This window comes from Rutilus rutilus (genome assembly GCF_951802725.1).
Source record: "Rutilus rutilus genome assembly, chromosome: 3".
NCBI lineage: Eukaryota > Metazoa > Chordata > Actinopteri > Cypriniformes > Leuciscidae > Rutilus > Rutilus rutilus.
This window is the reverse complement of record NC_140211.1, coordinates 5,951,547-5,977,182: the sequence shown is the minus strand read 5'-3', so window position 1 is coordinate 5,977,182 and position 25,636 is coordinate 5,951,547. Positions and strand designations below refer to the sequence as shown.

The window sequence follows — 25,636 nt, the reverse complement described above, 5'->3', positions numbered from 1 at the left end:
AAGATGTTTCTCCCGGCCTTGGGGGGGCGCTGTGTCTATGAGTGTTTCACTGTGTCAGTGGGCCCTTCCTCGCATGGGTGGAGCTGTTGTTTAAAGGGGTGGTTGATTGCTATTTCACTTTTTTCATTTTAAATACTGTGTAATGTTGCTGTTGGTGCATGAACAGTATCTGCAAAGTTGCTGCGCTGAAAGTTCAACGTAAGCAGAGATATCGTCTTTTAAAAATCAGGAAGTTTAATGCCTACAAAAACGACTCGAATGGGACTACAACGAGATACTTCCCGGGTTTTATACGTAACTAACCCATACATTTACATCAACCCTCCCTCCGGAACATGTTCTGCTGTCGAAGAGGAGGAGTTATAGTGGAGAGAGCTGTAGCTGTCAGGTCTTCTGTGTTCAGGCTTCCTACAGACGCTGTAGTTCGTCAACAATGGTTAAAATTTAAGTTTGATTATGTTCCTGACAATTACAATCGTAGTTTAGCTCTCTGTGCTGCGCATTTTACGGAAGACAGCTTCCAGAATCTACACGAGTTCAATGTCGGATTCAACAAGAAACTATTACTCCAACATGAAGCAGTTACAGCTTTAAAACCAGAGGCCACAACCTGCAAGTAAGATTTAATCATTTTAAATGTATTTGCCTGTATAATTTAAGACGTAATGTTTTAGTTTTATCAAGGATGTAAAATAAATATCTTATTACTTATATCTAATTACTGTGTATCTGCCTATAGACAAGCGAACATATATTATTTCATGAATTTCTGTTAGTCATATAACAAGGAAAATGCATAATAGAACATAAATATTGATAGATTAAAGTTTTGCAGTAATTTTATAATTGTATCTTTGCAAACCGTAAGTGGTAGGCTAATGAAGCCGATTCGGTGGATACCCTTACTAAAAAGTACTAAGGAATCTTATAGTATTTTGGGACAAAATAAATGTTTTTTATTATTATTGTTTTCATATTTATAGTATTTTGGGACAAAATATTATAGTAATCTTATAGGAATACTATAGTAATTTGGGACATACTACATAAGTACGATAAGACTACTATAGCAGCTTAAAAATATTATAGAGAGGCTATACAGAACATCACAGAAGTATGTTATGTTCTGTAATACCTCTATAATATCCTAGAGCCGCTATAGTATTTCTATAGTAGTCTTATAGTACTTCTATAGTAATATTTTGTCCCAAAATACAATTTTCCTAACCAACACATATACGTATATTTTCTGTCATTTAACGTCATTTAACGTCGGTCATCCTCATTAATGTATTTTAAATTGTTTTCATATTTAGATATGACGGCCAGAAAAAATTAAGCTATGTTAAGTTTTTGTTATTTGAAGTTTTTCAGTGCCATTGACTCCCTTTATTTTTCGGCGTTTTCCTTCAGTTTTCAGTCCATAATGGCGGCCGCGCCGTCAAGTCATGGGGGCAACTGTTGCTATGGGGCGTTCTATTGAGTTTCGCCTCTTGGGCTTCTATACTCTTTGGTACAAGCTAAACGTGATGCATGACTATACTTAACTATTTATTACATGATGTGTGAGAACGAAGCGTCCGACCGTTTCATTCATTCTGTTAGATTGCAGTCTTTGATTACTACTTAGTACTGACACGCCCAATTTTGCCATTGACTGGCGCTAACGATTCCAGCAGCTTTCAGTCCATAATGGCGGATTCGCCTCCGCAGCGCCATCTACAGACTATTACCCATAACACAACAGAGTTTCGCCTCTTGGGCTTCTATACTCTTTGTTACAATAAAGGTGAAATTTATGAAAAATAAGGCGTTTTTTAACAAACGAAACACGAAGACATGTTATATTGCAGCCCATAAACACAATCAAGCAAAGAAAAAAGGCAGTAAACCACCCCTTTAATTTAGTTTTATTTTCCTTGTGAAAAGGTAGGAGGGTTTTCACAGTTCTCTGATACCTCTATTTAATTTCTTTAATTATATTGGCCATCCATGTTGTTTGAGGAGATATGGTGCTGTTGAAGATGTTTGCTAACAAATATGTGCAGTTATTTTCAATGGATGGTTTTGTATTACTGAGATTATTTAATGTGTTTTGGTTCCATGTGGTGGGGTATATTTGTTTGTGTATTGTATTGTGTTTGACACTTGTCTGAGTATTTTTGGGTTTGATTCTTTGTGTTTTGGATGCATCTGACATTTGACATTGGTTGTCATATGCTGACAGTTATCCCCAGTGATAAGGGTTGATGTGGCTGCAGCTAAGACTGTGTCATTTCGTTTTATAATTTTGTATGTAACTAATAGTTCTATTTTCCTTGTGAAAAGATGTGGCCGTGTGCTGCAGAGAGGCTGATGCAAATAAATACAGCCTAATAAAGCTTCACTGCTGTGACGACCATGAACTTGGTGTCCTCCTCATTCAACCATCATTCAAACACAACGCAGAGACATTTGGGGGAGCACACAGACGAAAAGGGTTACATTAAAAACATTATTTCTGTAATATGAGATAAAAATCTTCATCATGAAAGTGTTTTCATCCTATTTCACATAGGAAATGTTTTCACACCTATTTCCTATTTGCAGCAATTTGTCAACATTTAAAGCCCAGTGTGATTGTTTCTAAGAAAGTAAAACAAAGATATTCATTCTAAAATATTTCACTTATCTTTTAACTATATTCATTTCAAATTATTAGAGACTCAATATGAACTCATATGTAGAAATGAACTGATAATTGTCCACAACAAGATGGCATGACCTCACACTGCTCCTTTATTATATATATATATATATTTTTAATAATAATAATAATAATAAGATATATAATATCAGCTGACCTGTCTGTTCGGTGAAATGAGAGTTTGTGAGCAAGTAAGTGTGTGAGAGTGTGCATGTGTGTGTGTGTGTGTGTGTGTGTGTGTGTGTGTGTGTGTGTGTGTGTGTGTGTGAGTGAGTGAGTGAGTTAGTGTATGTATGAGTGTATAACCGCCTAGCAACACCATAGCAACCGCCAGGAACACCCTAGCAACCACCCACAATTCCTTAGCAACCACCTAACAGCACAGCAACCACCCAGAAACAACTGCCTAAAAAACACCCAGAACACCCTAGCAGGTCCAAACTTTCTCAAGCCAACTTAAAGTTTGTCTCAACAAACTTTTTAATCTAGTTATTATTATTATTATTAGTAGTAGTAGTAGTAGTAGTGGTAGTAGTAGTAGGAGCAGCAGCAGCAGTAGTAGCAGCAGCAGTAGTAGTAGTAGTAGTAGTAGTAGTAGGAGCAGCAGCAGCAGCAGCAGTAGTAGTAGTAGTAGTAGTAGTAGTAGTAGTAGTAGTAGTAGTAGTAGTAGTAGGAGCAGCAGCAGCAGCAGCAGCAGTAGTAGTAGCAGCAGCAGTAGTAGTAGTAGTAGTAGTAGTAGGAGCAGCAGCAGCAGCAGCAGTAGTAGTAGCAGCAGTAGTAGTAGTAGTAGTAGTAGTAGTAGTAGTAGTAGGAGCAGCAGCAGCAGCAGCAGCAGTAGTAGTAGTAGGAGCAGCAGCAGCAGTAGTAGGAGCAGCAGCAGCAGCAGCAGTAGTAGTAGGAGCAGCAGCAGCAGCAGCAGCAGCAGTAGTAGCAGCAGCAGCAGTAGTAGTAGGAGCAGCAGCAGCAGCAGTAGTAGTAGTAGTAGTAGTAGTAGGAGCAGCAGCAGCAGCAGTAGTAGTAGGAGCAGCAGCAGCAGCAGTAGTAGTAGGAGCAGCAGCAGCAGCAGCAGTAGTAGTAGTAGGAGCAGCAGCAGCAGCAGCAGTAGTAGCAGCAGCAGTAGTAGTAGTAGTAGTAGTAGTAGTAGGAGCAGCAGCAGCAGCAGCAGTAGTAGCAGCAGTAGTAGTAGTAGTAGTAGTAGGAGCAGCAGCAGCAGCAGCAGTAGTAGTAGTAGGAGCAGCAGCAGCAGCAGCAGCAGCAGTAGTAGCAGCAGTAGTAGTAGTAGTAGTAGTAGTAGTAGTAGTAGTAATAGTAGTAGTAGTAGTGGTAGTAGTATGCTGCAGAGAATGCTGGGTAATGTAGTTTGGTCACTCAAGCCCTTCAGCTCATGTCTGAATGAGTGTTTTCTGATAAACTTTATCTCTCGTCTTCATTAACAATACACATAATGCGTAAAAACTACACTGTATACTGTCAGTATTCAGAAATACATTTATGATTGAAAACTATTTGTTTCCGCCATTGCTTCCCACTTGTAATTATGACTTTGTGGTGCAGTTCATGTGCGTTCAACTCGTAATTACCATCTTTCTGACATGACTTGAAATGTTTTTACTGATACTTACAGGAATTGGACACACTAATATTTTATGGGCGGAAGGAACATGATCGGGTCAATCCCTCTGACAGTGAGCTTGAGGAGAGTCAGGAAGAGAGGATCCCTGAATCAGGCTTGAGAGACAGTTGGGAGGTCAGGGGTCAGTTAGGGGTCAGTTAGGGGTCAGTCAGTAAAGTAATGTGTGTATGCATGTGCATGTGTATTTGGTTTATATATGTATATGAAATGTGAGAAACATTTATACATGAGGTATTAGATATAATTAGTAGTAGTTTGTTTATTTGATTTCTTGGATGTTTGTGATTGGTTGGACACATTTTATGATGAATATATTATCAGGGACCCCCAAGCTCCCAAAAAATGGTGTGAACTTTTTTTCCCTCACAAAATAAAAAGTCATGCCATTAGAGGGTTAAAGCCATGTTTATGTATTCTCTAAAAGGATAGTAGTGGGAAAGGGTAGTTAAGAAGTGACATCTCTCATCACTTAGACAAACCTTTCTCACTGCCCTCCTTTTAGAGAAGAAAAAAAAGGGAAGTCAATGAAAATGACACAGACCTTTTTAACAAAGCCTCTTAAACTCAAGACTTTAACAGTCATATTCGCTCTACAAGCAGCTGCTAAAGTGACTACATCTTCAGTGAGCTGAAAGAAGCCTCTGCAACATGTGAAAATGTAAGTGTTTTGCTGTAAATCTAATTTCAGTTTTCTCCCACCCATGGCCTCTGAAAAGTTAGAACCCACAACGTACCGTGACTTCCGCTATAAAGTTACTGCGAAACCACCTGAGAGAAACTGAACTCATTTAGACTGAGAACAATGACATTTATTTAAAGGGCTGCCAACGTTGGTTGATATCACTTTTATGGTTATTAAACCTCAGTAAATGCATATATAGAAAAAACTATAATAAGTGTTCAACAGATTATGATTAGCCTATATATTGAGATAAATATGTAAGATTAGGTACAAAATCCAATCCTACCCGAATTCAGTGTAATCAGTATAGACAACTAATACTCAACAGCTACAAGAGTTAAAACCGTACGGCCTTGGTGGAAACAGTGAAAAAAAAAGGTGTCATTCTGAACTGAGTTATAAACCTTTTGCATCTATCTTTCTCTTAAAGTTACACAGACAGATAAAGGCATCCTAGTCCAGACTAAAGGGACCGGCGCCTCCGGCTCCTTCAAACTCAACAAGAAACAGAGCGAGACCAAGACAAAACCCGCCAAGAAAGCGGCTCCTAAAGCCAAGAAACCCGCTGCCGCTAAGAAGACCAAAACTGCAGCAGCAAAGAAACCCGCCGCTCAGAAATCTCTGAAGAAGGTGAAGAAAACCGCTGCTAAAAAGGCAACGAAGAGCTTTAAGAAGACAAAGAAACCAGCAAAGCCTTAACCAAACCCAAAATGGCCAAACCTAAAAAGACAGCAGCCAAAAAGAAATAAACTCAGTCTTTTTACTTGTTTTATAAAAAATAAAAAATAAACTATTTTAAAAGCCACCCACTAGTTAAAGGGATACTCCACTTTTTTCGGAAATAAGCTCATTTTACATCTCCCCCAGAGTTAAACAGTTGAGTTTTACCGTTTTAGAATCCATTCAGCCGAACTCCGGGTCTGACGGTACCACTTTTAGCATAGCTTAGCACAGATCATTGATTCTGATGAGTCCAGTAGCATTTCTTTCAAAATGACCAAAGAGTTTCAATATTTTTCCTATTTAAAACTTGACTCTTCTGTAGTTAAACCGTGTACTAAGATCGACGGAAAATGAAAAGTTGCGATTTTCTAAGCCTATATGGCTAGGAACTACTCTCATTCCAGCGTAATAATCAAGGAACTGTGCGGCTGTACCATGGGTGCAGCAGGCGTAATGATATGACGCAGCGCCTGAAAATAGTCCCCAGCTCAGTAACTTCTTCCAACGTGACCGGGACTAAGTTTGTCTAACCTATTAGACCTATTTTCAGGCGCTGCGTCATATCATTACGCCTGCTGCACCCATGGTACAGCCGCACAGTTCCTTGATTATTACGCTGGAATGAGAGTAGTTCCTAGCCATATAGGCTTAGAAAATCGCAACTTTTCATTTTCCGTCGATCTTAGTACACGGTTTAACTACAGAAGAGTCAAGTTTTAAATAGGAAAAATATTGAAACTCTTTGGTCATTTTGAAAGAAATGCTACTGGACTCATCAGAATCAATGATCTGTGCTAAGCTATGCTAAAAGTGGTACCGTCAGACCCGGAGTTCGGCTGAATGGATTCTAAAACGGTAAAACTCAACTGTTTAACTCTGGGGGAGATGTAAAATGAGCATATTTCCGAAAAAAGTGGAGTATCCCTTTAATAGTAAAGAGTGTTATTTCATTGGTCAAAAGTGACATTGGCTTTCCTTTATGTTACAAGTGAAAGCAAATGAACATTTGGGAATGTTATGTTTTTGATCAAGTCTCAAGTATTAATGCATAAATGTATATTATACATAAATATTATACATGTTTACATATTTATACAATTAAACTAAAGCTATTATGCTTAATGACCGAAGTGTTTAACTTGTAATCACACATTTTTATCATCATCATCATCATCATCATCATTATCAAAATAAAGTCACCCATTAAAAGGAAGACTAGCGGCATTAAATGAAACTACAGCGTGACGTCAGAGCCCGTCTACGGAGAGCCTGTCCACTCCCTATTAAGCCCTATTGTACCGAATTTTGGTTGTAGTACCACCAGAGTTCCACTGGGGGCGCTCGCCATGAGTGCAAAATGAATGGGAGTCAATGGGGCTAGATGGCTAAATTTGTCTCTTTCACCCGATTGCCGTTGAGAAATCTCAGATGTGATTGTAGATTTTGCAAGTTCAACATGGGTTTTAGGTCGAAAGTTGAATGAACGAGTACTTTTGTCGTTTTGATTTCTTACAGGTTGAGTTGTTGTTGCCCATAACACGCTAGCATTCTGCTAATGACGTCAGCATTCTGACGTCATTGACATTTTGAAAGACTTTTTTAAAGCAAATAAGTGACTCTAAAAAATCTAACACCCAGCAATGTGTAATTTCTTTGCATCTCCTTTCGAATACAACATTCAAATTACTAGACAAAAAATTATATCCTGAGAAAAGTGGATTTTGAGGGGTATACCGCCATTGACCTCCATTCATTCTGCACTCGTCCTGTGAGCGCCCTCATATGGAATCAGAGTGGAACTGCAACCAGTTCAGAAGCCGGAAGTGTAGTGAGAGTGAAACTTCTCGCCATATTAGACATTCTCTGGTGACGTGTTTGAGTGTCAGCAGCAGAAGGGGGGGGGGTTGGTGTTCAGAGGGAAGATCACTGATTGGCTGGGAATGTTTTCAGATTTCAGCCAATAGGAGACTGTCACGCTTTCTTTTATATGTCACCTCACAACTGGCAACCGCATTGTATTTGTTCCTCTCGCTAATCATAAACAAACTAACCGTAATGAGTGGAAGAGGTAAAACCGGGGGAAAGGCTCGCGCTAAGGCCAAGAGTCGCTCTTCCAGGGCGGGACTGCAGTTCCCCGTCGGCCGTGTTCACAGACTTCTCCGCAAAGGCAACTATGCCCAGCGCGTCGGTGCCGGAGCTCCGGTGTATTTGGCCGCTGTGCTCGAGTATCTGACCGCTGAGATCCTGGAGTTGGCTGGAAACGCCGCTCGGGACAACAAGAAGACCCGCATCATCCCTCGACACCTGCAGCTGGCGGTGCGCAATGACGAGGAGCTGAACAAGCTTCTGGGTGGCGTGACCATCGCTCAGGGTGGTGTGTTGCCCAACATTCAGGCCGTGCTGCTGCCCAAGAAGACCGAGAAGCCCGCGAAGGCCAAGTAGACTGACGGAAGATTCTCTTCAAACCAAAGGCTCTTTTAAGAGCCACACAATTTCTCCCCGAGAGAGTTATTTCATAAATTGTATCACTATAAGTAGGTATCAGCCCGGCATATAATTAAATCAGTTTTGTGCCGTACGTTGCTAATACTGTTTTAAAAATAAACGTATATGAAATCTAAGAATTTATAAAGCAAATAACACGCTGCATTATGAACATATGGCGCTGCGCGGTTATTTTCCCCCTTTGTGCGATGAAAAGATTTTTTTGCACTGTATGTTATTATTTATTCGTTTTCACGTCTCAATTTTTTTATATTAGTTAATATAAATCGAACAATTATGGGTTATGATACACAAATATAAGACTGATTTAATCTATTTTCTAGCTTTGTCTTTGGCCAGGTCCAGGACACCAACTTGTGCGCCATCCACGCCAAGAGAGTCAAAGACATCCAGCTGGCCCGTCGCGTCCGCGGAGAGCGCGCTTAAATCCACAGCAGTCACACAAACCCCAAAGGCTCTTTTAAGACTCAATGAAATATGATTTCCATATTACGGTGTTTTTAAATAGGAACTTCTATATGCCATGGTGGTCTTGTAAAAATGCTATTTTTATATATTTAAATCCAAAAGCAAATGTAAGGAAATGAATATAATATTATATTTAATTATATTATTTGTATGTTTGTATGTATAGTTATTAACTCTCATCCTCTCCGACCTGTAACAAATCCTTCCCTCGCGGGTCAAAATGACTGAATTCTATATAGTTATACAGAATTATTAATATTACTTAAATTCCACTTATTTCCACTAGTATAAGGCATCAAAAGACTGACATCGACTTGGTAATGCGTAACTGGTGACGTACTAGAACCGCCCATGAATGTGGTTTCAACTAGGTCCGCTAGCTGACTATAAACTCCTCTTCCCCAGTGGTTTCTCTCTCCTTCATATATTAGTTGTGATTTGAAGATTATCTACAGTCATGTCTGGAAGAGGAAAAGGTGGTAAAGGACTCGGGAAAGGAGGCGCTAAGCGTCACCGAAAGGTTCTTCGCGATAATATCCAGGGAATCACTAAACCCGCTATTCGTCGTCTTGCTCGACGTGGCGGCGTCAAGCGTATTTCTGGCCTGATCTATGAAGAGACTCGCGGTGTGTTGAAGGTGTTTCTGGAGAACGTCATTCGTGATGCTGTGACTTACACTGAACACGCCAAGAGAAAGACCGTCACCGCCATGGATGTTGTGTACGCGCTGAAGCGACAGGGACGCACTCTGTACGGGTTCGGGGGTTAAGAGATCCACGAAGAAGAAAAACCCAACGGCTCTTTTAAGAGCCACCCACATTTACACACAAAGAACAAGTTTCCAAGTGGTTAAAAACTAGATTAAGTGGAGCTCAACGAGATAATGAGTTAGTTATTGTTAACATTGAGTGATAGAATCGTTACTATAACATTTCTCACTGGTCTTTATGTGCCAATTAAATGTGGTAATAATATTCGTAAATTTTGCAATAAGATTTGTATTTTATTGTTTTCAAGTTGATTAAACTGAAATGATCAATATTGTACCTTCGATATGTATTACTGCAGTGCATTACGAAAAATGCGGGAAAATGAAATAAAGAAACATGATGTAATGGGGGATGGTAGTAGGACATGAGGCGATGGGCGGGATTAACATTTAAAGCCTGTGATTGGGTGTCCCACAAGTCAAGGAACGTTTTAATATAACCAATGAAATCATTCTATGGGTTGGTCCAGGAAAACTAGCAATCAGAGAAGGTCGTACTTCCCTTTGGAAATTAGCATAGAGCAGTGCATAAAAGCCCGCCTGTAGTATCACAGCTTTATTGGTCTTTGAGTTTCTCTGACTGAATCATCATGCCTGAACCAGCGAAGTCCGCACCCAAGAAGGGCTCGAAGAAGGCCGTCACTAAAACCGCCGGCAAGGGTGGAAAGAAGCGCAGAAAGTCCAGGAAGGAGAGCTATGCGATCTACGTGTACAAAGTCCTGAAGCAGGTTCATCCCGACACCGGGATCTCCTCCAAGGCGATGGGAATCATGAACTCTTTCGTCAACGACATCTTCGAGCGCATCGCCGGTGAAGCGTCTCGTCTCGCTCACTACAACAAGCGCTCCACCATCACATCTCGAGAGATCCAGACCGCCGTGCGTCTGCTGCTGCCCGGAGAGCTGGCCAAACACGCCGTGTCTGAGGGCACAAAGGCTGTGACCAAATACACCAGCTCAAAGTAGAGGAGTCAGCTCAACACACAACACAAAGGCTCTTTTAAGAGCCACACATACTGTCTTTAAAAGAGTGTTTTTTTCTTCTTTTTTTTTCTCATGTTCTCCTTTTAAGAGCATTTGAATTGTAGATTTAATTACCTATATAGAGGAAGATGTTGTAGAACATAAGATGTAAGACATTTATGGCTGATTTCGTAGACAAGGTTTAAGCTCCCGGACTAAAATTCATGTCATAACATAAAATCAACTTATTTCAAGGGTTTCATTTTGTATTTTTGCTGTAAGATAAAGTACTTAAAAAAAAAAAAAAAAAAAATCTAGGTATCTTTAAAATCTATTTGTTGCTTTTTTATATAGACAGAAAAACGAATGTTCTAACAACATATTGGCTTTTGTCTTCAGCAAATGTGAATGCAAAAACATTATTATCATTAACATTTATATTTGAATGTGTTTTTTCTTTTTTGACAATCCGGCTTCTTGTCTCTGATGTTTACAGTAGTAACTGAGATAGTTCATCTTCCTCTTCCCTCATAAAATGCAGATTGAATCAGCTTCAGGTGTTTTTTACTATAGTATATCAGAGGTCTGTGTGTTGCACTATTGATTTTTCACTAGTTGTTCACACATTTTGATTTGTCAACCTTAATGTAATTTAAATGAATAGAATAGTGGGTGAATTTTAACACCCATATGAGAGTCAAACAGTATGTTCAAGCTCTCTGTCTGTTTTTATTTATTTATAAATCTTTTTTATTTTTTATTTATTTATCTTTTTCACAGCACAAAACAAAAGGAACATTATCTGAGACAAGTGATAAAATAATAATAATACAGAGAAAAATAATAATAATAATAATAAATATTATATATATATATATATATATATATATATATATATATACATATCAACAAACATGATACAATAATATACAGCCATGTAATGATATAAAATATGTATATATATATAAAAAAAAAAACTGTTTTTAATTAAAGGTGCTGTATGTAGGATCCAGCGGCCTCTAGCGGTGATGTTTCAGATTGCAACTGTTACGTGTTTTGTAGGTACACTGTAACCTTTATAGAATAGAATGAGGCATTTATATAGCGCTTTCATATGTACTAGTGTACACCCAAAGCGCTTTACAATCATATCAGGGGTCTCTCCTCAACCACCACCAGTGTGTAGCATCCACTTGGATGATGCGACGGCAGCCACAGTACAACGGCGCCAGTGCGCTCACCACACACCAGCTATAGGTGGAGAGAGGAGAGAGAGTGATAGAGCCAATTCAATGTAAGAGGATTATTAGGAGGCCATGATTGGTAAGGGCCAATGTGTGGAATGTGGCCAGGACACCGGGGTTACACCCCTACTCTTTACGAGAAATGCCATGGGATTTTTAATGACCACAGAGAGTCAGGACCTCGGTTTTACGTCTCATCCGAAGGACGGATATCAAAGAGTAGGAGGCTTAACACCAGGGGCCCGTTCTTCGTACGTTGCTTAAAACATCCAAGATCAAATGAGACATCCAAGATGATATCATCGTGCTAATCATGATCTGGCTAACTCGGTTCTTCGAACACACTTGCCGGATATGATTAGTATAGCTGGATTGAGTCATCTGAGATAATTGCGCGTTCATGCGCTGGTTAAAAGGGGATATGTATCGATAGTAGAAACATTGATCAGCAACGCTGCTATTGGCTGCTCAGCGTGGGCGTGGCCAAAGAGTGCGCATAGTTTTTTTCCTCAGCAGAGCAAGAACTAATAGTCAAAGTTTATTCGGAATTTTAATGTTTAATTAAAACGCCAGGGAACACCTCAAAGTCTGCAAAAGCCAGGAGAGAGGGCTGGCAAAAAGTAGCAGGATATTTAAATCCGTTAGAAGTGGCCATGTTAGATGTTTTTTATCACTTATTAGCCTAAATTTTTGTATTTTAATAATTGCTTTGTTCATTGTAATGTCAGAGTCACCACACTAGAACATGGGAACAAATAAAAGTGAAGTACAAAAATGTTCTACATAATCTTAATTTTTAGTTATATAGTCTCTTTTATAAAAGGCACTGTTAAATAAATGGTTGTCTGATTATAAAAGCAACCAAGAAAAAGGCTGAGAAAAGAAAAGATCTTAGTAGCCTACACTGTAAAATAATTTTTGCTGCATTAAATTAAGGCCGTATAGTCATTTCAACTGTTAAATCTTGAGTGATGAATTGCTTTGACTTGTGAAAGTGAAAACTGATAAACTTATGTTAATGTAAAAATATTAACACTTGTATCTGTTCCCAAGAAAGTGGTGGCTGAAATATGTGCAGTAAGTGGACATTTTCTAACTTTCCAAAATAAATAAAGTATAAGACTTTGTAATGTCCATTTGTTTCCATTGCACTGGACAGTGAATAAACCCTCTCAGATAACTGTCATATGGAGGAACTAGCCTACCTGCAAGTGCATAAATAACTTTACTTAATATATACTTGTATGCTTTATGGCTGCAATATAAGTTGCATGATTCCACATCTACAGAAAGGCCTACAGAAGAGTCTGCACAGACAGAGGAGACATAGGCCTACAGGTGGGCAGTGTATAGCCAACTTTTCCTTTTTATTTGTTGCATGAGGCATGTGTCTAATATCTCTTGTTGCAGGCACTTGACCACTGGCTTTTCTTTACAAAGCACAATTGAAATAAAACTCAAGGAACTAAGCATATTTGTCTTTTATTAAACATTTAATGAAAAGTGTGTTTTTTTGGCAATGTTGTGTAATATGGCACATGCAACAATGTCACAGGCCCTGTCAGGTGTGCAACCCTCAGACTTTTCAGACACTGAAATCTTCCCTTTAGTCAGCCAAAGTTCATTTCATTGTGTGCCCTTGTGGAGCTGCATTGTAACTGGTTTGGGTCAGGGAATGGGGTCATAAAACACCTGTCTGCAGGCAGAAACATGTCATAATCACCTATGAAAAAATGCAGTTCTGTTAGGATCAGCATAAGTGTATGTACAGTGAGCTTGCTATTTAATTGTGGAACTTTTCTTACCACTTTCAAATAATGTGCATAAATGTGAATCTCTGAAAATGTTTAAGTCATGCACAGATCCTGGCCATTTTGCTTTCACATTTGTGATATGGAAGATTTTAGTCAACTGCCTTTTTTTTTCTTTTATATATAATATTACTAATCTGGAATATTAAGAATCACAATAGTAACTGGGCTGCACATTTACATTGTGAACACCCTTTCTGTTCACATAGTCCCCTTCATTGAGGCCTTGATGGCAGGCTATAGCCTATAGTCTACCAATCACGTTAGTGAAGCCTGAGTGACATACAGGGCTACTGTAATCGGCATGGTCATGATTGCATGATCTTCATAAAAAATTATGATAGCCAAAAAAAAAAAAAAAAAAAATGCTTTAAAAGAAAATGCTTTACAACATTGGGTCTTAAGTGGCTTGGAAATGCCAAAAAAAAAAACCTAAAACTGTTTTTTAAACCTAAAAGCGCCAAGTAAACTCCGAATGACACGACAGACAGCACTTTCCATCAAGTTCTCCGCATCTCCAATAGTGTAAAGGAAAGAGCCACTCGCAAATAATCTTAGGGCAATGCAAACAGGTTGTGCTGTAGTTAAAGCCCGACTCCGACAAGTCGAAAATAAATGTGCGTTTCCAACAAATTAATAATGTAAACGACAATCTCACGAGTCACGAGAAAAAATATATATCTCAGAAAGTGCACTATCGCGCTGCGCTGGACTTCCCGTATCAGCTCCGCTTATAAATCCGCAGTCTAATCCTGTTAACATGAAATAAGCCTGCTCCCGAGCAGGTTTAAAATTGCGCACCTGTTGCTATGACAGCAAGTCCAGGATGAGCGTCGAAGAACCAAACAATCCAAGATCATGCCAAATCCCCAACAATCAAATCCAGCTAACTGAGTTAGCGACGTACGAAGAACGGGCCCCAGGACCACAGCTGTACATCCGTTGAACCCACGGCTTTATTATCGTTCCCCCCTCCAACAACAACCTACACATGGTTCCTACCCCATTAGTTAACCTGATACTACATCCCCCTTTCTGAGCAAAGGATAATCGTTGTGCAGATGCAAAAATAACATTAAGAGCATTTCTAAACTATAACAGAGGCTCTTCCGATTACTTATACTGAAAATATAACCCATACCATCATTAAATGATAATCAAGATCAGTAAGATTAATAACACACATTTATGGTACTCAACTTTTTCCAAACTGTTCAGCTGTGAAGTACTATGAACATGTGCTTCTGTAAACCTTTATCCATAACATAAACTGGCGACAATCAACTACTCCCTGCCCTCCTGCATAACTCAGGTGCCATTCCTAAGACCGAACAAAGTCTTTCAAGTAAGATGGAGGATTCCTTATTCGGGCTGGGAAACGTCTTTCACACACAGGAGACTGCTGACTGGCTACACACTGTGCTCCGGGTGTGACAGGAGTGTGTGTGTCATCAAGAACTGTGCTCTTGGATGCTGGTTCAATTAAGTTAGCAGGTTCTCCAGGAGCCACAGGGGTTGGTGAAAGATGGTATCTGTTCCTTCGCAGAGTGCCCCCGGGCGTCTCAATGATGTATGACCTCGGCGTGCCGGCAGTAGACACCACCGTGCCTCTTTCCACTGTATCTTTGACCCACACATGATCACCGGGTTGAAGGAACGGCATGTCGCGTGCACTGTGTCTTTTGTCATAATTCTGTCGCAGTTTTTGTCTGTACCTTTGCTCTGTCCTTTTCAGGTTATCCATGTCTGCGCACCCTGGGTTGAGCTTGGATGGAATGACAGGAACTGGCGTTCTTATTTTCCTCCCCATCAGAAGTTCAGTGGGACTGTATCCATTCGCCAGGGGAGCAGCTCGATAGGCCATCAGGGCGAGGTAAGGGTCGCTGGATTTCTTGAGAAGACTTTTGATCGTCCTCACAGCGCGCTCCGCCTCCCCGTTGCTCTGTGGGAAATGGGGACTGGATGTCACATGACTAAACCCCCAATCCTGTGCAAACTGTCTGAAGATCTCAGATGCAAATTGTGGGCCGTTGTCTGAGCGGACCACTTCAGGTATACCATGACGAGCAAAGATAGACTTGACGTGATCAATCACAGCTCCAGATGTTGTAGATGTCAGTTTGGCTACTTCAAAATATCTGGAGAAATAGTCCACGATGACCAGGTATTGTTTGTTGTCTATCTGGAATAAATCCGCTCCTACAGTGGACCATGGTCTTGGCGGAAACTCAGTAGACATCATCTTTTCTTTGAAATTGACTCTTTCACGGCTGCACACATCACATTTCTCTATCATGTTTGTCAGCTCTCTGCTGAGCCCTGGCCACCACACTGAATGCTTCGCTCGCTCTCTGCATTTTGTTATTCCTAGATGGCCCTCGTGCAGCTTGGACAAGATGTCTGCCCTGAGTGACGCTGGGATAACTATTCTGCTGCCATACAACAGTAGACCCTCTTGGATTGTGAGCTCACCTGAATATTGCAGATATGGCTGGAATGCTCTGTTAATTGAGAATTTATCTGGCCATCCTTCGACACAGAATTTCTTCAATTGCTTGAGTATGGGGTCGTCGTCCTGGTGTCTCTGAATTTCTCTTAACCTCTTTTCTGTAGCTGGGAGATTCGCTACAACAGAGTCAACATAGAGGTTGATTTCCTCCTCCTGCAATCCTTCTGCAGTGTGACTGACGGGAGCTCGGGACAGCACATCCGCAGTAGCAATGTCTTTGCCCGCCACATGTAATATGGTGTAGGCAAACCGCATTAGTCGCATGCGTAGACGCTGTATGCGTGGAGGAAGTTCATCTAAGCTCTTTGAGCCTAGTAGAGGAATCAGGGGCTTGTGGTCGGTCTCAATGTGAAAACTCTTTCCAATGAGGAACTCCGCGAACCTCTCGCAGGCCCATGTTGATGCTAGCGCCTCCTTCTCGATCTGGGCGTATCGCTGCTCAGTGCTGCTGAGGGCTCTGGAGGCATACGCCACAGGTTTCCACTCGGTGTCTGTTTGCCGCTGGAGAAGAACGGCGCCCATCCCATATGAGGAAGAGTCAGCAGAGACAAGCGTTTCAGCGTTCGGGTCATACAATGCAAGCCCTGGGGGTGTCGTCAAATCTTCTCTTATGTTATCGAAGGCCTGCTGTTGTTGCGGCCCCCAGGCCCACATACTGGACTTTTTCAGCAGGTCTCTGAGTGGTCGTGTTTTCTCAGCCAAGTGAGGCAGGAACTTCCCCAGGTGGTTTGTCATCCCCAGGAAGCGTCTCACTTCGCTGACGTTACTGGGTGCTGACATAGCTTTTACAGCGCTCACTTTATCAGGGTCAGCACTGACGCCTGATGCCTCAATGACCTGCCCCAGGAACTTCATCCTGCTCTTAGAAAACTCACACTTATCGTTGAGCGTCACTCCCGCCTCCTGCAGTCTTGACAGTACTTTCCACAGTCTCTCATCATGCTCCGTCTGTGTGGCTCCCCAGATGAGCACGTCATCCATCTGACATAGAACACCCACCAGGCCCTCCAAGATGCGTGACATGCGCTTTTGGAAATGTTCTGGTGCTGATGAGATCCCAAAACACAGGCGATTATAACAATACCGCCCGAACGGAGTTATGAAAGTGGTTAGCAGAGATGACTCCTTGGACAGTGGAATCTGCCAAAAGCCTGCGTTGGCATCTAGCTTTGAGAACACTTTGGCCCCAGCGAGCTGTCCTAAAGTGTGTTCAACTGAGGGGAGGGGGTGCTTCTCTCTCATAACTGATTTGTTCAGCTCTGTAAGATCGGTGCATATTCTCACCTTCCCTGTGCGTTTCGGCACCACCACCATAGGCGCACACCATTCAGTGGGCCCCTCCACCTTTGAGATAACACCCTGCTGCTCCATTCGGTCCAGCTCCTCTCTGACCTTTGGCAGGAGTGGGAGGGAGATGCGCCTGGGAGTTGAGAGGGAGAAAGGCTGAGCGCCTGGTTTCAGTACTATGTTGTACTCGCCCTCCATTTTACCGAGTCCACAGAAGAGCTTAGGGAACTCCCTTTTTACTGTCTCTTTGGAGTCCAGGCTGATGTTATTTATTCTGGCGACCAACTGCAGTGCCACTGCAGCAAGCCCGCCTAGCAGTGGTGTGCACAGCCCCTCCACAACGTAAATTTCCTCTTTAGTACTTTTACTGTTTTTTCTGAGAGTGGCTGTGAACTTGCCCTTCACATTCAGACGAGTCCCTCCTGGCCCCAGCAGAACCCTCGTTGACTTCTCCAGCCTGCTGAACTGGCCCTGGTTATACAGCATTTCTGATATAGCGGTGACGTCTGCGCCAGTGTCAATTTTAAAGCGTGCATTGAGATTCTCCACATGTATGTCTGTCATCCATGGGCTGTCATTTGCATCCGCTGACAGTGAACCCAGAAATGCAACTTCCTCACCAGTGTCCTCAACCACTGTAGCTACATGCATTTCACACATTCTTTTGGTTTTGCACACTCTGGCGTAATGTCCTTTTTTCCTGCAGTTATTGCATATTACCTCTTTAGCTGGACATTGTTGTTGGCTATGCCATCTTGAATCACCGCATCTGCTGCATTGTACCTGTTTTTCCTTGTGTTTTTTCTCTGTTTGCTTGTATTGTGGCTTGGGTTGTTTTGCGCGTGCGCCGTTGCGCTGTCGCGCGTGCACGCTGTCAAGCTGAGCGGTGGAAATATCTGCTTTAAAGTTCATTTTTAGCATTTCTTGTTGCTTCTTCACCTGCTCGCTTTGTCTAGCTCTGTTAATTGCTTTCTCTAGAGTCAGTTCGGGATCAAGTTGTAGCTGTTCTGACAAGCGTTTATCTCTCAGACCCACAACAAGTCTATCTCTCACCATTTCGTCATGCAGAGCTCCGTATCCGCAGTGCTCCGCTAGACAGTGCAGCGCAGTGTGAAAGCTGTCAGCCGACTCGCCCATTTCTTGCTGCCTCTGGTTAAACTTTGCCCTCTCAAAGATCACATTTCTGCGTGTTACAAAGTGAGCATCCAGCTTTCTCTTAACTGTTTCGTACTCACTCGCTTCCTCTGGGCTGAGGTGCAGGGAAACCAGTATATCCTCCGCCTCCTCCCCCATTGTGTAAATCAGTGCATTCACTTGATTTTCGTCCGCTTGTGTCTCCAATCCAGATGCAATGCGGAATCTGTCGAAGCGTTTAATCCATTTAGTCCAGTCTTCGGCTTTAAATGTGAACTTTTCTGGTGGGGAAACTTGAAACTGATTCATTTTGCCGTCTGTGAGCTCGCTAGCGTTAGCGTTAGCCCCAAACTTTCGGTAATCAGCAGAGAGAAAGCAAATAAACAACTCGCCTGCGTCCTGTGTTATCTCTTATTTGTTCGACGTTTTTGCTTCTGACACCATGTTACGTGTTTTGTAGGTACACTGTAACCTTTATAGGAGGCTTAACACCAGGACCACAGCTGTACATCCGTTGAACCCACGGCTTTATTATCGTTCCCCCCTCCAACAACAACCTACACATGGTTCCTACCCCATTAGTTAACCTGATACTACAGCAACAACAGCGCTCGTGCTCGTGAAAAGCAATAAAGTTACAACTGTAGTCTTTCACATCAGATAACGTTAGCAAATGGTCGGCGTTAGCTGGCGAACTAATGATGTCTAACTTGAGCCAACTAAAGCACAAAATCACAATATATTTTACATGCTTTTAAGTATTGTTAGCTTACCTGTCCAAAAGGATGAAAGCCAACTCAGGGTCTGTTTTTATACCTAAAACAAAGCGGAGATCTCTCCATAATTCAAACGCTCTGCCAATGTTGATCCGTGTTTTCGTCCTGAGTCGATCCGATTGACGTTTGGCCTGACGAGCTTCAGCAGATAAAATTTTTTTTTTTTTTTTGGAGTTTGTGTTGGAGTCTGTGTTGTGCTGGAGGCAGGTCGTTTTTTGGTGTTATCAGACTCCATGTCGTTAGCTGCAGACTGCAGCGCCTGCAGTGCCGTCGCAATAGACTATATATAAAACGGAGAGGCTCGGGAGCGCGCATGCACGTCACATCCGGTGGATTTCGCAGAAAATCCGACCCGGAGACTTCACATAAAAATAGGAATACTGGCCTTCAGAGGTAATAGCAAAACGCGAAAAGTGGATCATTGTAATGTGTGATTACAACCCCTTCACAGACGGGCAATAAAAAAAGGATTCATTTTATAAAAAAAGTTACATACAGCACCTTTAATTGATTTAAATGTTCTTTAACCATGTGCCATCTCTGATTAAAAAGGTCAGTTTTCAATTGTAATGATGCAGTAATTTTTTCCATCATATCCATCTGTTTTAGTCTCTGTTTCCATTCAGTTACAGTTGGTGATTTCACAGACTTCCAATTAGCAGTAATGTTTTTTTTTTTTTTTTTTTGCAATTAGTGGTAATACACGTAAAATATATCTTTGGTCAGCATTGAAAACATCAACTGATAAAACACCCAGTAAGAAAAACTGTACATTTGAGGGAACTTCTCTTTTTACAATTTTCTCCTCTTCTTTAACATTTTTCCAATACGCAAGGATTACTGGACAGTCCCAAAATATATGGTCACCTGTTTTACCACATTGTCTCCAGCATAAAGCTGCAGAGGGGTCTTTTACAACATTTGAAATAACCAGAGGAGTATGAAAATAACGTATTTGAATTTTCCAGTCAAATTCCTTCCATTAATCCTATTAATTCCCTTATGGCACCTATAACAGAGTTTATCCCATAACTCATCCTCTATTACTGTATTAGCTTATAGCACTTTTCCTTAATATTGTAAGTGTTTCCAACCATGTCTGTTAACAATCTTTTATAAAGATGAGAAACATGTTTACCAACAGGGAAGCGTTTTTTCTGAAATTGTGATAAAATATTATTATATGCCAATTGGGATTTTGCCAATTCTTTCTTTTTCCTTATGGTTTGTAATGTAATGCTTATTTGTAAATATCTATAAAAATCACTTGAGGGAAGATCGAATTGTTCCTAAAGTTGTGTGAAAGACTTTAAGTGTGTTTCTTCAAAGAGCTGATTAAAAATAAAGAGGCCTTTAACTGCCCATCTCCTAAACCATGGTCACACAGTGAAGGTGGAAAATCTACATTACCCACTATGGGCATAGCTCGAGAAATTGATCCAACATCCTTAAGCATTTTCTTTACTTCTGCCCATACCTTTATTGTATGTTTTATCCATTCATTTTCAATCTTCATTTTATTGACATGTTTCAGATCCATAAAGGGTAGGGCAGACAGTTGTGCACCCTTAACTTCCCCTTGCTCTATTCGAGTCCACTTTGCTTCCTCATCTCCACTGATCCAAGTCACAAGTTGCTGCTAGTTGAGCTGCCCAATAATACAATTTTATATTTGGCAAAGCCAAATCTCCTTTATTTTTAGCCAGATGAAGTGTTTTAAGTTTAATTCTGAGTCTTTTGTGTTGCCATATAAATTGAGAAATGAATTTGTTTAACATATTAAAAGTGGAAATTGGAACTCTTATGGGCAACGACTGGAATAGAAATAGGAAATGTGGGAGCAGGTTCATCCTTACGGTCTCAACTCTGCCAAACAGAGATAAAGGAAGAACTTCCCAACGAACTAGATCACTCCTTATTTGATTAATTAGCTTATTATAGTTTGCCTCAAAAAGTCTTGTAGTTTCAGGTGAGATAATAATCCCCAAGTACCTAAATCCTTGTTTAGACCAGTGACACCATCTCGTTTAGTTGTTTAGGCCATATTCCTGATATCATCATTGCCTCTGATTTATTTTGATTAATTTTGTATCCAGAAATGTCTCCATAATCTTTTAGGCATTGCATTAGTCGAGGTATTGAAGTAAGGGGATGTTTTATAAAGAGCAGGATATCATCAGCGAAAAGGGACATTTTATGAACCCTCCCCCCACCATCCTCAACCCCCTCAATCTGGACATCCTGTCTTATTGCCTCCGCTAGAGGCTCGATACTGAGAGCAAAGAGAATGGGTGAGAGAGAATCACCCTGTCTTACGCCTCTCTCTATATCACAAAAGTCAGAGCAATGTCCGTTAACTCTAATTTTTGATTTGGGGTTCTTGTACAACAGCCGAAACCAAAAGGTAAATGTTTCACTGAAGCCCATCTCAGTTAATGTTTGTTCTAAAAATGGCCAATCTACCTGATCAAATGCTTTCTCAGCATCTAAGCTGAGAAGCATTGACGTTTGAGTACCCTTTGCCATGAGTGGCTGCAGGTTTAATGCTCTCCTTATATTATTTGTCCCTTGGCGACCTGAAATGAACCCCGTCTGATCTGGTTTTACTAATTTCCTAACGTATTTTTGTACTCTAGTTGCTAAAATAGATGTTAATATTATATAATCCACACACAGGAGGCTAATAGGACGATAGCTAGAACACTGCAATGGATCTTTTCCTTCCTTATGCAGGACTGTGATGATAGCCTCAGACCATGACTCTGGAGGGTTCCCTGAATTTAACACATAATTATTATATAACTTACATAATACCGGAGTGAGATCATCAACAAACACTTTATAATATTCTCCTGCAAACCCGTCTATTCCTGGCGTTTTTTTTTTGTTTTTTTTTAATAATTGTTTCTTTCACCTCCTTTTCTCTAATTGGCTCTACTAACGCAGAGGCTTCATCTGCCGTCAGCTTGTCTAATTTAAGATTTTTAAAGATTGCTAATTTTTCTTCTTTCAATTCCTGATGTTGACCCTTATACAATTGTTCATAATATTTGGCAAAGGTATTTGCTACTGCTTTTGGGCTAGTTTCGACATCGTTGGAATGAGGTTGTTTAATTTTAGGAATTGTTCGACTAGCTTGTGCTTTCTGTAGTTGAAATGGTAATAACCTGCTAGCCTTGTTTCCCAATTCATAGTATTTTCTATCAATAAACCTAAGGGCACCCTCTGCCTTATAGGTCAGAATCTCATCTAACTTGGCTCTATTCTCTTGAAGTTAATTAAATACTTCTTGTTTTCCACTTCGTTTATGTTCTTTTTCTAATCTCTTGATTTCTCAGTTTCTAATTCTACTTGTTTTTTAAGTCTGTCTTTCTTTAACTTTGATCCTATAGATATTATTTTCCGCCTTACTGTGGCTTTTCCTGCGTCCCATAGAACAGTAGGTGAGACCATTCCATTGCCAAAATATTCCATTATTGCTGACCTTATTTCTTCTCTTATATTAACGTCTGTCAATAATGAAACATTAATTCTCCAATACTTCATACACGGCTCCAATCCCAAATCAAGTGTCATTTGTACTGGGCTATGATCTGAAGTGGTTATTGGCTCAATAACACAGTTTTTAACTCGGTATGTGTCCTTTTTGGACACCAAAAAATGATCCAACCGTGAGTAGCTTCCATGCACTTGTGACATAAAGGTGAAGTCTCTCTCTTTTGGATGAAGGTGGCGGCAAGCATCTATCAACCCTAATTCCTTCATCATATTCATTAGACTTTTCGACATTCTGCTTTGAGGTTTTGAGGATGATGCTAATTTATATATTCTATTATTCAGTACGCAATTCAAGTCCCCACCCATTAAAAAAAGCCTTCCCCATGATCTGCTACCAAATGTGCAAGCTTTTTGAAAATTTTTGGACAATCTTCATTTGGTGCATAGGCATTCAAAAGAGTTAATTTAAAACCAGCAATCCTTCCTATGACCATAACATAACGACCCTCTGTATCCTTGAAAACCTTTTCACAATGAAAGTACACAGACCTACTAAATAGTATAGCTACACCTCTCTTTTTACGTTTCCCGTAAGAGCTACTGTAAACCTGATCCACCCATTCTCTTTTTAATATTTGGTGTTCTGTTTCTGTGAGGTGAGTTTCTTGAAGTAAGGCTATAGAGCACTGCATTTTCTTCAACTGTCCCAGTATCTTTTTTCTTTTAATTGGGTTGTTTATTCCTTTTATGTTGTAGGTAATTAAATGAAGCAATGCCATCTTTGTATTTATACTGATTCATGTAATACAGCCCGAACCTCTCATAAGCATCTGTTGTTCCAACCATGACGTCACCGGAAGCCTATTAATAAATCTTTAATGTCAAATCCATTTCACGTATAGTGTGTATGTCATGAAGAGGACATCATATTGACACAGGTAAACGTTGTGGCAAAAAAATATTCATTAAACAACCATCCGTAAGAGACATTTCTGAGTCAAATCGTCTTTTCGAAAAGTATTTATTCTTGCAAGAAGGCCCAGCTGCCACACAGAAGTCACCAGTACAGTCTGTGAAACAAGTGCGACCACAGGAGGGAGGGCAGAGCAGCTTTTATACCTTTGTCTCAAGGTTTCCTGCTCACAGGCTCTTATCTAAACAAGGGAAGGTTTTCTCTGCTAGTGATCTAATCCTGCTGAGTTCATTCTTACAAACTCACCAGTTCTAAATTGGACCTTTTCAATCTGCCTCCTCCTGACGTCTCACCTGTTTCCCAGTGTTTAAAAACACACACACATTAGTCATATGTTGGCAGACCACTTACAGTCCAGCAAGGGTCATTTCAATGTCTTACTGAAAAAAAAATGAAAATCAATACTGTAAATCAATGAAAATCAAAATTTTCCATTACAACATTTAACTATTTCATTTTATAATCATTTTTATTATGCTGCTCTTTTAATGTCTACTTCCAACTTTTCTTCCAGTTTGTGGAAGAGAACAACTAAAATCAAAGCAATCAATGTGTCTCGACTGTGATGTTCCATACGAGAAATGAGAATATTTTGATTATTAATTATCAGAATTTCACAAACTCTCTTAAATGTCAAACATAATGGCATTAAAGACTAAAGACTATTATTTAAATGTTTTCTGTATTATTACAAAAAATGTCAGTAAAAAAACACATCAATACAGTCAAGTATATTTACATTTTACCATTAGGCTATTCAGAATAGCTCAAAGTAACAGATATATATATATATATAGGCCTAGGCTCTGAGATCTGCACACAAAAACAATTGGTTTCACCAACACTCAAAACCAAAATAACTAGTGTTCCAACCAAACCTCACAAGGGACCCTTTTGTGCTCGTGCACAGCTGCACGATAAGTCGGAGAACATGAGCGAAAAACCTCACAACACCCGCCCCCTGTCGGTGATTGGTTGGAACACTATTTATTTTGGTTTTGAGTGTTGGTGAAACCAATTGTTTTTGTGTGCAGATCTCAGAGCCTAGGCTGCCTACAGAGACGCGTTTTTTTGACGGCCTGCTTATGGGCGGAAGATCGTTAGGAAAGATTAGATGAATGTGATCATTTATGTTTGGGCCTTTTTTGGGCCTGAAATCGCTGATACAACCTTTAAGGCCTGTTCCAGTATCCACGTAAAATATCATCCCTCACACGAGCATAAATGTGTTTAGCAGCTCGTCTGTCTGATCAGGGAACCCAAAGACTCTTTTAAGAGCCACTATATTCTCCCTTAAAGGGTTAGTTCAGCCACAAATAAAGTTTCTGTCATTAATCACTTTCATGTCGTTACAAACCTGTAAGACCTTCGTTCATCTACAGAATACAAATGAAGATCTTTCTGATGAAATGAATGAGGCATTTATATAACGCTTTTTATACTACTGTACACCCAAAGCGCTTTACATTCCAGTCAGGGGAATCTCCTCAACCACCACCAGTGATGATACAGCCACAGCACAACGGCACCAGTGCGCTCACCACACACACACACACACACACACACACACACACACACACACACACACACACACACACACACACACACACACACACACCAGCTACAGCTGGAGAGGAGAGAGAGTGATAAAGCCGATTCAGTGGATGAGGATTATTAGGAGGCCATGATTGATAAGGGCCAATGGAAGGACTGTGGCTCCAGGACACCGGGGTTAAACCCTTACTCTTTACGAGAAGTGCTATGGGATTTTAATTGACCACAGAGAGTCAGGACATCGGTTTAACGTCTCATTGCTCTTTGACAGTATAGTGTCCCCAACACTACACTGGGGCATCAGAGACCCATAAGACCCCAGGATGAGCAGCGCCCCCTACTAGCCTCACTAACACTTCTCCAACAGAGGTGAACTCCAACTTGGGCTACAGGGTGATACGGCTGCTGGCCTCAAATCTCAA

General features: G+C 40.7%; 4 protein-coding genes across 4 annotated transcripts in view; 3 read left to right on the top strand and 1 right to left on the bottom strand.

The window, feature by feature from the left end:
- LOC311287725 (Fc receptor-like protein 5) overlaps nucleotides 1-25,636 on the bottom strand; it is a gene marked incomplete at its 5' end in the record, with an annotated part of 100,377 nt that overhangs the window by 49,353 nt on the left and 25,388 nt on the right. The window lies entirely within an intron of this gene.
- On the top strand, nucleotides 7,779-8,219 carry LOC311287732 (histone H2A-like). The gene has a single exon (XM_084404762.1). It carries the CDS (start codon nucleotides 7,780-7,782, stop codon nucleotides 8,164-8,166), a length of 387 nt encoding a protein of 128 aa, XP_084260888.1. The 5' UTR covers nucleotide 7,779; the 3' UTR covers nucleotides 8,167-8,219.
- Nucleotides 9,155-9,466, top strand: LOC311287746 (histone H4; the record flags this gene model as incomplete). Its single annotated transcript, XM_084404776.1, has 1 exon — nucleotides 9,155-9,466. One exon carries the CDS (start codon nucleotides 9,155-9,157, stop codon nucleotides 9,464-9,466), a length of 312 nt encoding a protein of 103 aa, XP_084260902.1.
- Nucleotides 10,057-10,431, top strand: LOC311287737 (histone H2B-like; the record flags this gene model as incomplete). Its single annotated transcript, XM_084404767.1, has 1 exon — nucleotides 10,057-10,431. One exon carries the CDS (start codon nucleotides 10,057-10,059, stop codon nucleotides 10,429-10,431), a length of 375 nt encoding a protein of 124 aa, XP_084260893.1.